Source organism: Scleropages formosus, chromosome 16 (genome assembly GCF_900964775.1).
Source record: "Scleropages formosus chromosome 16, fSclFor1.1, whole genome shotgun sequence".
Classification (NCBI taxonomy): Eukaryota; Metazoa; Chordata; class Actinopteri; order Osteoglossiformes; family Osteoglossidae; genus Scleropages; species Scleropages formosus.
The window spans coordinates 18,651,429-18,668,650 of NC_041821.1; the positions used below are offsets into that span (position 1 = coordinate 18,651,429).

The 17,222-nt window shown below is 47.1% G+C and overlaps 1 protein-coding gene across 2 annotated transcripts in view; it reads left to right on the top strand.

The window, feature by feature from the left end:
- strn (striatin, calmodulin binding protein) overlaps positions 1–17,222 on the top strand; it is an 84,533-nt gene that overhangs the window by 63,922 nt on the left and 3,389 nt on the right. Inside the window, exons 5-16 of one of the 2 annotated variants that reach the window (XM_029259117.1) lie at positions 345–512; positions 2,956–3,088; positions 3,443–3,602; positions 8,298–8,408; positions 10,572–10,715; positions 10,921–11,057; positions 11,761–11,936; positions 12,599–12,646; positions 12,779–12,900; positions 14,277–14,444; positions 16,050–16,190; positions 16,862–16,963. In XM_029259117.1, coding sequence (XP_029114950.1) covers positions 345–512; positions 2,956–3,088; positions 3,443–3,602; positions 8,298–8,408; positions 10,572–10,715; positions 10,921–11,057; positions 11,761–11,936; positions 12,599–12,646; positions 12,779–12,900; positions 14,277–14,444; positions 16,050–16,190; positions 16,862–16,963 — 1,610 coding nt within the window. The remainder of the gene's footprint in view (positions 1–344; positions 513–2,955; positions 3,089–3,442; positions 3,603–8,297; positions 8,409–10,571; positions 10,716–10,920; positions 11,058–11,760; positions 11,937–12,598; positions 12,647–12,778; positions 12,901–14,276; positions 14,445–16,049; positions 16,191–16,861; positions 16,964–17,222) is intronic. The other variant, XM_029259118.1, reaches the window with a different exon arrangement.

A 17,222-nucleotide genomic window follows, 5' to 3' on the forward strand; every position in this document is an offset into this window, starting at 1 on the left:
AACCTCTTTGGTGAGAAACTGGAACCCGAAATACTGTTTTGTTTCTGATACTTCTCCAAAGCGACTTACAACGTTAATCCACCTACTCTTATTTACCCATTTATACAGCTGGGTAATTTTACTGGAGCAATTTAAAGTAAGTACCTTGCTCAAGGGTACTGCACCGGGAGGTGGGAATCAAACCTGCGACCTGTGGGTCCAAAGGCATTTGCTGTAACCACAGTCCTACCAGGCGTCCTGGGAAATATAAATCAGTTTCCAGTCGCTGAGGTGTAGTGATGTGCAGGTGAACCGTATGTGCGCAGTTTCTCACCTGGCTTCCCACGTTTTGCTCCCTCTCCCAGATACCTGCAGGAGGTGGGCTACACGGACACCATTCTGGATGTGAAGTCCCAGCGGGTGAAGGCGCTGCTGGGCTTGACCGGAGACGCTGGGGAGCGACCCGCCGACAAGAACCCGGAGCCCATGGTGAACGGCACCGAACCCTCCCTGAAGGGTGACATCATGATCGGGTGAGCGCCACTGGCCCTTCACCCGGCGTGCTCTTGTCTCGGGTTGCTGGGAGGATGGCGGTGCCTTCAGGTTAGAACTCGGAGGTGTTTGAGGAAGGGGGTGTAACCTTTGTCTTCTGAAAATGGGTGGTCGGAGCCATAAACTGGGCACACAGAATAAGTCCATTTCTAAGATTAACCTCATTAAGTCAGTTTTTACTGTTCCTGTGAATTTCGAGCTCTGTTTAGCATGACAGCCACATGAAAATGCAAGTAATTCTTTCTTAAAGTCACTTTTTGTTGCATCACCAACTTTTTCCACCTCTGAGTGACGCTTAATATTTTTCAGCTCCGTAGTTTCCCGTATTACACACACGCACACAGTTTTAAAACAAACTGGGTATCAAAACAAATTTTACCCACAAATTAATACTGGAATGTATTCTAAGATTATAGCTGGCATTGGTAACATGTTCATTACAAGGGACTTCTAGTTATTTCTAAGGGATCCAAAAGGCTAATTTTGTGCCTTTCGGGAGATGGTTGTTTAAACATGTCAGTGTAGACCTCTAACATAGGACCGTGGCATCATTTTAATTTAGTTATTAATTTTTCTTAAACTGTCTACGTACTCGGGCGGCAGAATGACACAGCAGGTTGCACTAAGCTGCGGGTTAACGTGCCCTAATCTGGCTCAGTCTGTGCAGACTCTCAATGCTCCGATTTCCTTCCGCAGTCCCGAAACACGTGTGTCACGTTAATCGGCGATCCTGCGTTATCCATAGTGAATGTGTGCGATTGTCCTGCGATCGTACACCGTCCAGGCTGTGCGTTGCTCTGGAGCCCTACAAGCCTGCATTAGGGCACACGCTTGGTGATAATGGATGAACGACTAAACACTCGGTGGCTTAACACCTGGTTTAAGGAATGCTCCAGTTATCGCAACTGCTGGGGTCCAAATTGTATAAACTGTAAAGGGGCTCTTTATTTAAATAGCGCATGAACGTTTTCCATCCGCAGACGTTCGGAATTACATACGCACGTGCGCGTCGGTCGAGGTCACGTGCTGTATGTCTGCAGACAGCCCTACTCTTTCCCCCAGTACGGTTTTTTTGCATTACATTTTAGCTGAAGCTCCTCTCCAAAGTGACTTGCAGTGTTAATGTATTTACAATTATTTACCCGTTTATACAGCCAGGTAATTTTACTGGAGCAGTTTAGGGTAAGTGCCTTGCTCAAGGGTACTACAGCCAGAGGTGGGAATAAAACCCGTGACCTTCGGGTTTAAAGGCAGCAGCTCTAACCACTACGCTACCAGCTGCTTCTTCATGTCCGTGAAGCTTTGCTTCAACTTAACCAACCGTGTCTAAGATGAATGGGTCACATTAAATGAAGATTGAAACAAATACTGGTAGAAACACAGCATACACCAAAATTGTTCCCTTGCTTAGTACGCGATTTTATACGAAACAAAAATTTAAAAAAAGAAAAGAGGAAAAAAAAAATCATTCACACATCCGGACCGTTTACCTTGCTCAAGGGTACTACAGCAGGAATTTGGCACTTCGGTAAGAGCAGTGAAGAGGGGCAGCCGGTGGCATAGTAGTCAGAGTGGCCACCTTCTGCTTGAAGGACCAAGTTTGGCATCCCATCTTCTGCAGTAGTACTTTTGAGCACGTTACTTAAACTCAGTTGATGGAGTAAAAATTAGCCGGCTGTATAAACGGGTCAATTATTGTTGGTAGATTAACATTGTAATGTGCTTTGGAGAAAAACTCCATTCTGATTGGTCTCTGAAACATAAGCGGATCTCTGCCGACACTCTTCTAGTGGCAGTTTAATTGGATCTGCTGCACCTTTTGGGAAATTTAACCCAAAATAATATTCTAAATAAAACCCACCACCAACACTGTTGCATCTCCATTAGCCTCCTTAAAGGGAATTGCTTAATGCAGGTATAGTGATGTTTCATAAAAGTTAGAGCTGCTGTCTTTGGACCCAAAAGGTCCAAAGGTTTGAACTCCATTTCTGAATTTGCATATGTTAAATGTAACTGCTGCTATTTTCCGAAGCAGCTTACATAACTATTTACCCACTGATACAGCTGGGTAACTTTACTGTATCAGTTTTTTTGGGTATGTACCTTGATTAAGCGTACTGCAGGAGAAGGTGGGATTTGAACTTGGGTCCTGCAACTGGAAAGTGACAGTCCTAACCACTACCCCACCTGCTTCCCCTTTTGAGTGAGAAAATAAAGAAAGTAAAAATTCTTTCACGCTTTGAGGACTGCAGAATGTTCCGGAAGAGTAGCGGTGAACACAGTGCTTAGCTGTCTGGTGTTGCAGTTTAAGGCGTAGAGATGTGTGCGGTGATCTCGATGACTGAAGTCTCATGAGTCCCACAGCCCTGTGGGTTCAGCTGGGCTTCGCAGCCCCACCCATCTCCCGTCCCTCTCCGCTGTTAGGAAACCGGACCTGACGGACTCGGCGTCCGTGCTGGAGGCGTTCAAATTCATCGAGAGCGCCGCTGCGGAGTTCAGCGATGAGGATGAGGACGATGACAGTGACAAGGACAAGAGTGTCATCGACTCTTCCACGGTGAGGGCCGGAGCCTTGGATGGAACTTGGGCGCCGTGCAAAGCTGACCAGTGACACAAGGCTCCATGTTAAAGCTCATTAAAAGTGTGAGAAGTTGTAAAGCGGCACTTGGCCAAGTCCCCACGTATACAAACAGTTACTGCCCTAAGAAACTCTCAGGATGCTTTGGTCCACGCAGGCGGATCCTTCTCGGCGAGAGCCACGAACCTGATCAGTATAGCCGAAGATGGAAGAAAGATTTTGTTGCGGACCTACTGATAGGAAACTGCGCTGTGTGCCGCAGCGATGCAATAAGAGCCGTGCAAGGAGATCAGTTCACACACTGAAGCTTCTTCCGTCCCATTCCTCTAACAGATCGTAAGGAAGAAGGTGTCCCCATCGCCCTCATCCTCCTCTGACATAAACGATGACCCAGATACAGAGGAAGCCCTGAAGGGCTTCGACTTCCTGGCCAGCCCCGATGAGGTGGACGGGTCTCCGGAATCCAGGAGCGCCGGGGACGGCACAGACTGGGGTGAGAGCGGAAGTGGCGGAATCGGGGTGGGGTGGGGTGGGGTGGGGTGTGCTGTACTTCTCAATGCCATGCATTCTTTGCCCTGTCTACCGAAGGTCTCCAGGCACTGTTGCAGATATTGAGAGGTGTGTCACCTGTGATCGGTTGATGAACTCCATTACCACCCTTAATTAATATTAGTCAGGTTATCATTATTAGTATCATTCCATATCAATAGCAGTTATTATACAGTGCTGCTTGAAAGTATGTTAACCCTATAGGGATGGTCATTATTCTTGTATAAAATATCAAGATAAATGTATGTATCAAATTAATATATTAAACTGTGATTTACACACCTCATTCTATTTACCTACTTGGTGGGGTTCACTCATTTTGGCACCTGCACTACTTCTGCGTTTCTCCCGCACATATGATTTCCTCTAAAGCAACGTATGGAATCGGTCGTTACACACCCATCGTATGAGAAAGCCTGATTCGTATTAAATAAAACAAAGGGAATCGAGGGGTTTCCAAACGTTCAAGCATCACCGTAAGTATCATTCAGTATTAATGAGTATCGGTTATCAGTAAGAGTTATCTTGTGTATCGTTCCGTTTCAGCGAGGAGCAGTCATCGTTTTCGGTATCGTTCAGATTCGGTTAGGGTTACTTGTGCAGTCTCAGCGCTGCGCTTTTAAAGTCGTCAACATTGTGCATTGTTTTGTTTTCTCACCATCTGCCAGTGCTTCTTGTGTAATAGCACAGTGAGCCTTTCACTTGAACAAAGTTCATCTTAGGAACTTTCGGAGATACGAACAAACCCGGCTGTATGTCGAGTGCCGTCGAACTTGTGCCGTTTTCAGTTTACTAACGCAGTACAGTGTTTCTGAAAACTGTGAGACACTTAGTTGTGGTGTAATGGCACATAATAGTTACACGTATCAAGGTAAAAATGGATAACCATAATAATAGCTATGAGAAGTATAATAATAAAAAACATGGCTGGAAAAATTGTAAGTATTGTAAACATTGCCTGTGTTTTTGAAATGAATCTAAATGGCTATAAATAATTTTATTTAATACCTACTGTATTTTACATATTGTTCACAAACACTGAAAACATTTTGAGTTAAATCAATATGAACGCATCGTTGTTCCCTTTCGAGATCGTAAATTGCGGATTTGTATCATTAATCCAAGTACACTTTCGGGTAAAGCGACTTGATATCTCCATTTGCAACACGTAACCTGCTGCATGTTGCACGTGAACCCTTTTTTATTACTTTTTCGTTGTCACGTACACAAGGTAACTACGCATTCTGTTTGCGCGTAAAGGTAATTTCTTCCGTGAAACAGGGGCTTCCTCTGTTCCGGCTTGCTGAAATACCCCCATATCGCATGCAGCACAGGACTCCTGAGCCTGTCCTCATTCCACCCCAATGCTCAAAAGATGATTTTGGTTAAACATTAGAGTCCCAATTATCTGGCCTGAGCGGGTTCGAACGGCGGTGGGCCGGAAAACACGGAACCCCAGCGATACTGAATCCCATGAGCTCGTATGTATGTGAGCTGTATTTGGAGAGGGATTGAGAGATTGGCTCAGTAATGAAATAAAATTGGCTCAATAATGAAATAAAAAGTTAAAAAAAAAAAAAAAAAAAAAAAAACTTAACCTTAGGTAGTAATCATTAATTCAGTATTTTAAAAATAAAATTAAATCATATTTTTGAAAATGAAACCAGAGTTATTTATTACATTGTCGCGATTCAGCACACAACTATCAAAGGTGAAAAATATCGTAAGTAAAAGTCATGAAACGAGTCTCTGTGTGGAGTAAGATGTTTAGAGGGGTCAATGGCAGGCACTGCTTGATACTGCATTTCGTTGTAAACTGGATGGGTTTTCAGTCGAAGACTTTCACAAAATATTTAAAAAGATAAGCAAAAGAAACCCATGGCCAAGTAATCACAGACCAGATATTCAGGTCTCTACTGTATTACCTAAAATATGAAATCTGGTGTTGCGCAACCATTATTTTACTGCAGCCAAAGGCCATAAATTACATGAGCAATGTTTCGGAGATGCTTGTTTAAGACATTTTAGCTTATGTCTCTTTTCTTTATGAAACATAATGGTCACTGCTATTGGACAAAGTGCCCGTGTTTCAGCCAAACGTAGTCCTGTCAAACGTGGAAGATGGGAAAAGTTAGGGGCTGATAGAAGTGATCATAAAAATAAAGACTCGTTGCTGACTTTTCGACACCCTCTCTCCGATAAACCATTGCGGCAAAATTTCTAAAGACTGAGCGCTGAAGACTAGAGTGGATGTAGACTGCAGATTAAGGGTTTTAGCTTCCTTCCTTATATCCACAGTTAGTTTTCTCAGGGTTTTGTGCAGGATCCTTTAGGGTAGAGTAGCATTTATTGCAATATTCACAGGCATCCCTCAGTTTACAAACTCTCTTTATCCGAAATTTAGGCGTAAGGCCTCTTGACTTCGGAAACCCCAAATCGGTGCCCAGTTTTCGATTTACACAACAAAACATCAGTATAGTGAAATATATTGGAAACGTTCATCGGAAAGTGATTAGCAGGTTTTGGATCGGCTGGGGACCCATTATTCTTTTTCCCATTTAAGATAAAGGGAAGTAGGATCTCGGTGTCCGAAAATTCAATATGCACGATGCTTTCTGGAAAGGATTAGTTTCGTAACTGAAGGATACCTGTGCGCAGACGCGTGTGTGTGCGTGTGTGCGTGTGTGCGCAGTACTGTGCAAAAGTCTTCGGCACTTAGATGTTTCGCAGAAATGTTTATTTTTTAGATGGTTATTTAATGTCTTTTGCATTAGTGTCAATAGGAAAGAGCATATACACACCCAGGACGGGATACCAGTCCATCACAAGGCACCCCAAGCAGGACTCGAACCCCAGACCCACCAGAGAGCAGGACCCAGCCAAGCCCACCGCAGCCCCGCTCGGGACAAGCAGTTGCTGACGATAGATGGTTACTAAGCTTTATAGGAAGTTTATTAATTAAGAGCATGATTTTTGGAAGCGTCCTCACTTTACAGCTTTTTCTCCAACCAAGTGGCTCAAACTTTTGCACATTACTGTGTGTGTGTGTGTGTGTGTGTGTGTGTGTGTGTGTGTGTGTGTGTGTATGTATTATATATATATATGAACAGTATATAAATAATTAAATTACTTAATTTGATGCAAAAATAAGACCACCTTCATAAGAAACCATGTGAAATCACTAATCTCCATTTTCGTTTCAAACTTGTTTTCTCGTTAGAAAGTGGGGAAAAGTCCTCATAATTTGTGTGATTTCTCCCTGTTGGAACCTGTTTGTAAGTACGTTCCCCTGATTGACTCGCGTTGATACTTACGACGTACAAGGATATTTTAAACTTAGATATTTATACATTTTTGTCTTTCCCATAGTTTGCAAATTGGACAGGTACAAATTAGTTGGGACAGATAAAAAGTACCTGCCCTGTGGACGCACGCATACGCTAACTGAAACCGCATGTCCCGAGCGGGGACGCGGTGAGCCGGGGCCCAACCCGGCAACACAGGGCGCAAGGCTGGAAGGGGAGGGGACACATCCAGGACAAAATGCCAGTCAGTCACAAGGCAACCCAAGCAGGACTCGAACCCCAGACCCGCCACACAGCAGGCACCAGTCACATCTGCAGCACTACCACGCCCCCCCAAATGTAAATGTCCAGCAATTTATTCATTTATATAGTTGGATAATTTTTACTGCATCAATTTAGAGTAAGTACCTTGCCCAAGTGCATACTGGGCATGGGATTATAAAGTGGGATTTGAACCTGAGTGCTTCCGGTGCAAGGCAGCAGCTCCAATCATTATGCTACCTGCTGCCCAGCACATGGGACATAAATCAGTTTGTGTTTTTCTAGTCCTGTTTGTGGTTCAGATTTGCTATGGTTCGCTTGATCGCCCTAACCCGCTTGGCCTTTTGATCGTCGGCTGTCCTGCACGGACAGTCTACAGCGACTCGAAATACACGGAGCCGCGAATCTGGCCCGTCGGCAGCGTGGCGGCATCTCTCTCGCTCGTTCTTCTTTATGCCTTTTCCTTCTCCTCCGGATGCGTTGCGATCTTCTTCCGGGAGCTTTTGCGAACTCCACTTGGTGCAGTAGTTATGATTGTATATTATTGTGTGATATTGTATACCGTGTTGTTTTCCCTCTTTGTACGCCTGCATGCCGTCCCGTTCTGTGCTTGCTGTTGTTACGTAAACCGGTGCGGCTCCCCGCGGCACAACCTTCTGTTCCTCATCTCCTGTGTCTGGGTCCAAAGAGAATTTGGGCGATTTTCTTCCCGGACCGCGTCGACGTCATCCCCCATAACCACCGTAGGTCCCTCGAACCCCAGCCGAATCGGCGGCGGCGGGGCGAAAGGGGAGCGCGGTCTCCGGAAACGGATGCTCTGCCGGAAGGTGTCGCCACGGGGCCCCCTAGGGAACGGGTCGCGGCCCCGCGGTCGCCGGCTCCGCCGCGCTCTCGGCACGCTCTGTACGCAGGCGCGAGCAGCATATTCCAAAGACGAGGGGGGAAAAAAAAAAAAAAAAAACAACTTCTATTTTGTATTCCATCAGGTGGCTCAGGAAGGCGCCGTTGTCTGGGAGCAGCTTAGCTAACCTTTACAGATTGAAGAGCCTCTCGGTTTGTGTCCCCTGTTATAGAGAAGGACGAGCAGTGTCCCATGTCAGAGGCCTGGGACGTGGACCAGGGCCTCATAACCAAACTGAAGGAGCAGTACAGAAAGGAGCGCAAAGGGAAAAAGGGGGTTAAGAGTAAGTCCCGCGAGGGCAGCGTTGCCTCCCTTTACTCAAACAGACCTAATGAGCCTGGGAGAAAAAAAGAAAATGACTTGATCTCGACCAGCATTCTGTCCCTCCTTTTTTCATCTGTTTCTCTGCTGCTCCAGCTGACACCGTCACTCTGCTCTCCTTGGTTCTGCCCTCTATGTATGAGAGATATTGTGCGTGTGTGTGTGCGTGTGCGTGTGCGCACATGCGTGTATTCATTGCAGACACTTTGTTTTTCAGTTCACCAGTGCTTGGGTTCTGATCCTGCATTTTTATTCCTTTACTGTCACCCCCCCCAGTTTTTTTTTTTTTTTTTTTTTTTTTCCTTTTCCATTTTCCCTCCTATTTTTCACATTACATCGTACTGCACGGAATTTTGCCGCAACATAAAAATGCGTGATTCTTGCGGAATCCGATGTGCCTATTGCAAAAATTTGGGGAAGCTGAAGAGGTCCCGCTTGTAGCGCTCGGTAGGGCTCAAAATAAACGTAGTCTTGAAACATACGGAGCTATGGGCTGCTGCACGTCACTTACGGAACGTATTTACCTTCGCATTTGCGTCTCTTTTCACCTAACTTGCGTGCGATGAGTGACGAACGTGCAGAAAGACTCCATGAGGATTTTATTACCGTGAAGAAGGGATACACGGGAAGATGGTCACTAAACGTGCTAGCAGATTATTTCTGGGATGTCCTTAAAGTCCCAGAATCTAGTTGCAAACCTAAGAGCTCTAGAAAGGCTTTTAAAAAAATGAGTCATACTGACCATTTTCTTATCTGTAATCGTATGTTTACACGGCATACTTATGAACGGCTTCCCCCATTTGGGGTCGCGGGGAGCCGGAGCCTAACCCGGCAACACAGGGCGTAAGGCCGGAGGGGGAGGGGACACACCCAGGACGGGACGCCACTCCACCGCAAGGCACCCCAAGCGGGACTCAAACCCCAGACCTAGTGGAGAGCAGGACCCGGTCCAACCCACTGCGCCACAGCATACTTCCCTTTATCTTTTGTAGGAATGTATCAAATATGATATTTTCAGTATTTTTTTGGATCAAAATTTTCATTTTCATTATTGAAACAATGGTAGGTGATGCAGCGTTTTGGATTCCGTGTTTGAATTCCGGGCATGCGATTTAGTACAAATGACCCATTTTTATTCTGCGGCAGGATTAAAAGCACTAAATAAGTAAATGTGTTGACCGGTGTCGTTCTCCGCCAGCCGCCACACACCTTCCCCCCCCGCCCCGTTTCTCCCGTACTTGTGCCAGTCACTTCTTTCTTATCGTTGCATTGATCGTTCACAGCTCACTCACAAGTCCCCTCGGGGAGGAACGTCTACTCCCCGCGCTGACCCTTAAGGCGCCCTCGCAGGCTCCGTCTGCTCGGCCGAACTAAATGCCGGCTTCCGAGAAAGCCATTAATACGAATGGGCAAATGTTGTCGTCTTACTTCTTCATGTTGTAGCCCATCTACAGTTGCCATTTCCCACCAGTAACCCATCCGCACAAGGTCCCAGACCCAAAACGCACCGTGCGCCCCATGCCTACATTTCCCAGCATACTGTTTTATGGACTCCCCCCCCCAAAGCTGTGTCTCCGACACCCGTTCACACCTTTTGTTGCATCTGCCGTCCAGTCTTTCGTTCCAGCTGCCTTGTTTTATCTCCTCTCACTTTTTACGACCATTTCCGCGCACTCGCTCTTAACGCCTTGGTTTTGTTTCCGTTGAAGATTCTGCCTCTCTGTCGCTTTGTGGTGCACGGTATGTGGTCGCTCTGAAGACGCTGTCCATTGAGAGGCCGAGCCTCGCCGTCTGGCTGCCCAGGCCGACCAGACGGCTCCCGGCGCGGACCTCCTCTTCTCGGAGCAGGTTCCCGGGGGAGGCCGTCCAGCTCACCCCCCCCCACCCCCACATGCTTGCTCTCCACAATGGCGTTCCTTCACTCTGTCGCTTCCCGTTTCAGTTTCACTCCAGGCTCTCAGAGAACCAGAAAGCCAATTGCTTCTCACATTCTCATTATTTTCCCCTCCCTTTCCTGTGATTTGTGCTCTTTGCTTTTGTGTACTGGGTTCATTCGCTCTTGTGCAACTGAGATAAATCCAAGCTCGCTCTGTTTCCGGTGGGCTGACAGGCTTTTTATCCCAAGGACCCAATCGGTCCAAGCTGCAGGACATGCTGGCCAACCTGAGGGACGCCGAAGACATGCCGTCCGTGCAGCCGTCGGCGACGCCCCCCGCGCGGCCGGCCGCGGCCCGGCCCAACGAGCACGAGGTCAGCCGCGCCGACGAAGGTACGGTCCCGAGCGCTTCGACGGCAGCTCGAACCCTCGCGTTGCCTTTGCTTCGTGTGATGCTTGTCAAACTGTAAGCACTGGAAGTCCCTTTAGATGAAATAATTCGAGTACCAGTGATCGCCCCCGCAGCGCTCTGTATGCGGTTGTTCTACGCCGATTTGTGGATCGTTCATAATATGTTAAAACGGAGTCTTGTTTGCAGCGGAGGCCATGACGTTTCCCCCCACGTCGGGGAAGTCGTTCATCATGGGTGCGGGCGAGGCCATGGAGAGCGAGCTGGGCCTGGGCGAACTGGCGGGGCTCACCGTGGCCAACGAAGCGGACAGCCTGGCGTACGACGTGAGTGATCCACGTGGGGACCGGGGCGGCGTTGCCGGAGCCCCCGACCGCACAGCGGTGCAGTTTGAAACGCGGCAACGTAATTGCCGAAATACCACCTGAGGCATTTTGGACGACGGTCACAAATTGAATTTTAATTAGAGCTTTGTGTTGGTGCCATTTTTTTTTTTTTTGGAAGACAACATCTGATGTTCATTTTCTGGGCAAGTTTGTTCCTGCAGCTCTGAATTGAATTAATAGAAATATACATTAGGGACCAAAATGATATTGCCAAGCTTCCCAACGAAGTGCCCAGCATTCACAGTATTATACAGACTGTACTATACACATGTTTACATTTGCTGGTTGGGTTCTCTAAAAGTCTCTGTATAGAACTGTATTGAGACAGTCTATGTGATGGGAGCACGGTGGCGCAGGGGGCTTGACCGGGTCCTGCTCTCTGCTGGGTCTGGGGTTCGAGTCCTGCTTGGGGTGCCTTGCGACGGACTGGTGTCCCACCCTGGGCGTGTCCCCTCCCTCTTCAGCCGGGTTAGGCTCCGGTTTGCCGCGACCCCACTTGGGATAAGCAGCTTCACCCTGTGTGTGTGTGTATGTGATGTGCCAAGGCAAAACACAAAATGCTCTTGATTTCTTCACCATTAAAAGACCTTTACTTGCCTGCTGCTCGTGCACTGCTTGAGCTTTCTGCCCGTCGCTCTCGCAGATCGCCAACAACAAAGACGCCCTGAGGAAAACCTGGAACCCCAAGTTCACGCTGCGGAGCCACTTCGACGCCATCCGCGGCCTGGCCTTCCACCCGGTGGAGCCAGTGCTCGTCACTGCTTCCGAGGACCACACGCTCAAGATGTGGAACCTACAGAAGACGGCCCCTGCCAAAAAGTGTGTGTCCACCCCAAGCGCAGGATCGGAAGTCTAAAATATATTAATATATAATGTATCTCTATACACTGTAATACATGAATGTGGCACATACACATCCCATAATTTTGTGATATTGTGTCTTCTCCAGTGAATCAGTAATAATTCTTGATAATCTTTTCCCTGAACTGTGCTTTCTCATACTGCATTTCCACTGTACAGTATTAATGTGAGTCATTGATATGTGTAGTAGTTGCGGAAGGTAGCATAGGGGTGCTACCTTATATTTAAAGGTCTTGGGTTCAAATCCCACTTCCTGCTCTAGTGCCCTTGATCAAAGTACTTACTCAGAGTAGATACAGCAAAAATTACCCTGCTTTGGAAAAAAAAAAAAAAAGGTGTCAACACTGTGAATTAATGTAACTGCTCAATGAAAATACTTGAAAAATTCTTTGACGCAAAATAATTATCTTGAAAATGACAGTTGATAGAAAGTGCTCGCATTCGGACTCGCATTCTCCGCTGGAAGCGCTTTCGTGGGGATCTTCCGACGGAGAAGTCTTTTTGCACATCTGTGCATTTCATTCACGCGGGAGCGCTCTCCGAGAACCCTCCCCGGACACGAGCCTTCATCGCTGTCCTCAATGGTGCTTTAAAGGGTTTTTCCCATTTCTTTTCCCCAGGAGTACGGCTCTCGACGTGGAACCCATTTACACCTTCAGGGCCCACAGGTGAGCGAGTCCTTCTCGGAGACCCACAGGTTTGACGGATGATCTAGGAAAAAGGAGACGCTTCGAAGTCTTCCGGGAGCTGTTTTGAGACATGCGAGCTGCCGTCCCGTTTAAACGCGTCCCCACCTGCAGGGGTTCGGTCCTGTGTGTCGTCATGAGCGCCTCAGGAGAGCAGTGCTTCAGCGGAGGAGTCGACGGGACCATCCAGAGCTGGAACACGCCCAACCCAAACATTGACCCCTACGACTCATACGGTATGCATCGCGGCCTCAGAGGAAGACACCGAAAAAGATGGTAATCCCTTGGGATGCAGCTTTTCAAGGAGTACTCTGATAAAGTGGGAATGCTGCTCGGTATTATTTTGCATGCATGGAAATGGCTGAATAATGCAGCTCAGCTTCGAATCTTCATTTTAGCTTCAGAATCAGTTGTTCTCCTTGGTTGGGAATCGGTCTGGCAGCAGCTTCGGAAAAACTTCTGCAAGCGCTCAGCGAGGAATGTTCCTTTCCGTGTTTTTCTTGATGAGCGAGTGATCTTCGTCCCATTTGAAGGTTGATGGATGTGGAGCTGATAGATCCATGGAGAAATTGTGGTGCGGGTGGGGTCCTTACCTCGACGACATTCTTCCGCTTTTGGTGGAATAATTGATCGTATAATGAGAGGAGCTCCTCTGTGGAGCCTTGATCTGCGGAAGAGTTCAGGAATTACATAAAAATTGCGTAACGTTAGAGCCCTGCAACATAATTTGGGCTTGTGTGGCTTGATGTCTAGCGGGCTAGTTCTGTATTTCTGCATTTCCGATACCCATTCTACTGTACGTTGTGAGCTAGGGCTGCATTTACCTTTATTAATTTAGTAGATGAAAAGACTGAGTAAAAGTGCAGCTCACAATGGATGACAGGCTACAGATATAGACACATGATTATCAAAGCACATCTAGGATAGTTTGTCCAGTATGACCCTTCTTATCCGTCCACAATCAGGAGTAACAGCGTATATGATTGACTAGGAATACACGTACAAAGGTAATCGTGATGGGTAACGTGAAGAAAATTTATTGAGCAGTTTGGAGATCGGGTAAGAAGTGGGTCTGAAAAAGACGCCCTTTCAGACTTGTCTTACATATTGAAAGGGATTCAGCAGGTCTGAGGGTGAGAGGGAGCTTTTAGTACCACGTCGCAACCAGAACTGAGAATTTACAGAGTTTTGATTTTGAAAATCTTGTCTGCGGGTCCTTTGCAGAGGTTACATTCTGTTGCGGGTCGCCATGTAGATCCATCCTGCCTGACGTACCACATGGTCGTCAACAGTGTCACGAACGTTTTCCTCGCTTAAAGCACACAACAGCTTTTGACCCACTCACTCAAACTCTGCCCGCCTATACTGTATGTCACGCAGATTGTTTCAATTAGTTCACAGGGGCGGTTTGCTATTCATTTTCTCCAGCATGTCTTTGCTGTTAACAGCAGAAGGTCTTGATTTCATCACTGTTAGCTGAGAACTAAGCTCTTGCTGACAACATGGGATTTTCACTATTTGACCTCTTCCGAAGGATCTTTGACTACGAGTTCTGCGGCACGCAGGGAAATACAGAAACGGTGGGCTCATAGTCATGTTTACACCGTTACAGAGCCCTCCGCCCTCCGCGGGGCACTGTCCGGGCACACGGATGCTGTGTGGGGCCTGGTGTACAGCGCAGCCCATCACCGGCTGCTCTCCTGCTCGGCGGACGGCACGGTGCGACTCTGGAACGCCAGCAACGCCTCCCCAGCCCTCGCCGTCTTCAATGAGAGCAAAGGTGAGTCGTGCCATTTCGTTGTCCGAAGTCACGGCGGCTTTGGCGGCTACTGCTGCTGAGACATCTCATCAGGGGAACTTGCACAACCTTCCAATTTGTGGACCTTACGACTGAATATTTTACTACGGGTGGTCCCCGATTTACGATGGGGTTACGTCCCGCGAAACCCATCGTAAGTCAAAAATATCGTAAGTCCAAAATGCATTTAACACACCTAACCTACCGAACATCATAGCCTAGCATACGTGCGATGGCCATTACGGGCTCGCCCCCTTCGTGCTGGGCAGTTATCTTGAGCTTCTCCTTAAGAGGATTTGCCCTCCTCTTCTTCTTCCCACCAGTAGCAGGAGACACAGATGGGTGTTTCCGTGACGTTACGGATGCACAAAACACAACGTAAATACGGGGGGTATCGGTATAGTGACCATGTGGCAGACTGGGAGATGCGGATCGCTGCCCAACATCGCAAGAGAGTATCGTACTGCGTTTAGCTTGCCAGGGAAAAAATCAAAATTCAAAATTGTAAGTACAGTTTCTACTGAATGTCTACCGCCAGCTCACCATAATATCGCCACTCATCATAAAGTCAAAAAATCATAAGTCGAACCATCGTAAATCGGGGACCGCCTGTATGTCGAGACATGTTAGTTGCTTTTCTTAAGGCTACTGCACCTGGGCCTCTCTGAATTTTACTCTATCTTTGATACTGTGCTCTTTTTACAAAACAGAGCTGAACAAAGATCTACCAAAAGATACAATAAAAAAAAGGCAGCAGTTGAAGTTTAATGTTAATGATGCTGTTGATTTTAATCAGCAATCTTTGAATTTCAGTGCTAACTAATTAATAAAATAGTATTTATGGAAGCATGGGGGTGCGCTGCTGTAGTGGGCTTGACCGGGTCCTGCTCTCCAGTGGGTCTGGGGTTCGAGACCTGCTTGGGGTGCCTTGCGACGGACTGGCGTCCCGTCCTGGGCGTCCCCTCCCCCTCCAGCCTTGTGCCCTGTGTTGCCGGGTTAGGCTCCGGCTCCCTGCGACCCCGCTTGGCACAAGCAGTTTCAGATAATGTGTGTGTGTGTGTGTGTGTGTGTGTGTGTGTGTGTGTGTGTGTGTGTGTGTGTGTGTGTGTGTGTGTGTGTGTGTGTGTGTGTGGAAGCAATTGAAGTTAAACACCTTGCCTCCATGGTAAAGTAGCCTTGGCCCTATGGGTGTGCAACTGACAACCTTGTAAGTAAGACCTTTCAATCCCTTCACCACTATGCAAGCTGCTGCTCAGACTCGGAGTGCTTGCAGTGTATCCCGCTGAGCTCCGTTCTGCATTTTGCTTTGTGTTTGCATGTTATTGTGTGTGATGGACAGGTGGTAGAGTAGTGGTTAGAGCTACTGCCTTTGGACCCAAAGGTTGCAGGTTCAATCCCTGCCTTTGGCTATTGTACCTTTGAGCAAGGTACTTACCTGCAATTGCTCCAGTAAAATTACTCAGCTGTATAAGTGATTGTAATAACTGTAACCTCAACATTGTAAGTTGCTTTGGGGAAAAGCATCAGCTAAATGAATCAATGTAATGTAATGTGATGATTGTCATGCCCTGCTTTCCATTGGACCAGAGCTGGGCCTCCCCTCCTCCGTGGACCTGGTTGGCGGCGAGCCGGCCTACATGGTGACATCGTTCAGCACGGGTCAGACGGGGCTCTTCAACATGGAAACACGGCAACTGGTGCTCCGCCTGGAATCCGTTGGGGAGATGGGTATGGAACCTCCAAGTGCACGTGCAACATTACCCGTGTCCTGGAAGTGACCGCTCGTACCCATGTCTGCTGCTGTAAAAGCTTCAGAATCCCACAAGCAGCTCCAAAATCTCATGACCCTTTATCATTAGTAATTAGTTCATTACAGTAATAGTAAGGAACTCTAAAGCAAGAATTTTTGTTTTGAAAAGGCAACGGGAAGTTGACACTGCAGGTGATAAAACTGATAGAATATTCCTGAAAAGCAACATCATTCGTACAAATGGCTTTGTGATTTAACTTAGTTCTTTTGTTGCAAGTGGTACTTTGCAAATGACGTTACAAGTGATCATAGGAATTATAAGAATTGCCTGCCTAAGTACTGTTGCAGCAATCTATTTTATATAATGTGTTTAAATTGTCTTCTGAGGGTTTTTCAATAAAGAAGGAAGATCTCGGAGTGACGGTAAATACCAGCGTTTGAAAAAATGACAAAATAACAGAGTTAAAGAAGAAGTTTAGAAAAAGAAAAGAATCCGCTCATCATTTATGCGCTGATGCCGTAGCCGAGGTCTTTGTTTGACATGTGGACCAGCCTCCTCCTTGTCCAGCGCCCGTCCCCTTGTGTTTTGTTCTCGTTCCTAACAAGTGCCACGACTTCCGTCCGCCTCCTGCCCCACCCCCTCCCTCAGGCACTCCCTGCCAGATCAACAAAGTGTTGAGTCACCCGACCCTCCCCATCACCATCACGGCCCAGGAGGATCGCCACATCAAGTTCTTTGACAACAACACGGGTACGAGGGCCGGCCACCAGAGGGCGCTGTCACCAAAGCACAAGTCGTACCTCTGTTTCTGAGACAATGTTAGGATGTCTTACGCGTCGGGTCGGGGTGTAGCCTTGTACTTCTTTATTAATTCAATATTAGTTTAATTCTAATGATGAAGTAATAAATCATGGGGAGGAAAATGTTGTAAATGAGTGATTTCAGTTGCGTCGAGCATGTAGTTTTACATTCTGTAAGCTCTGAATTTTAATTGGCCAGTTCCTTTTGG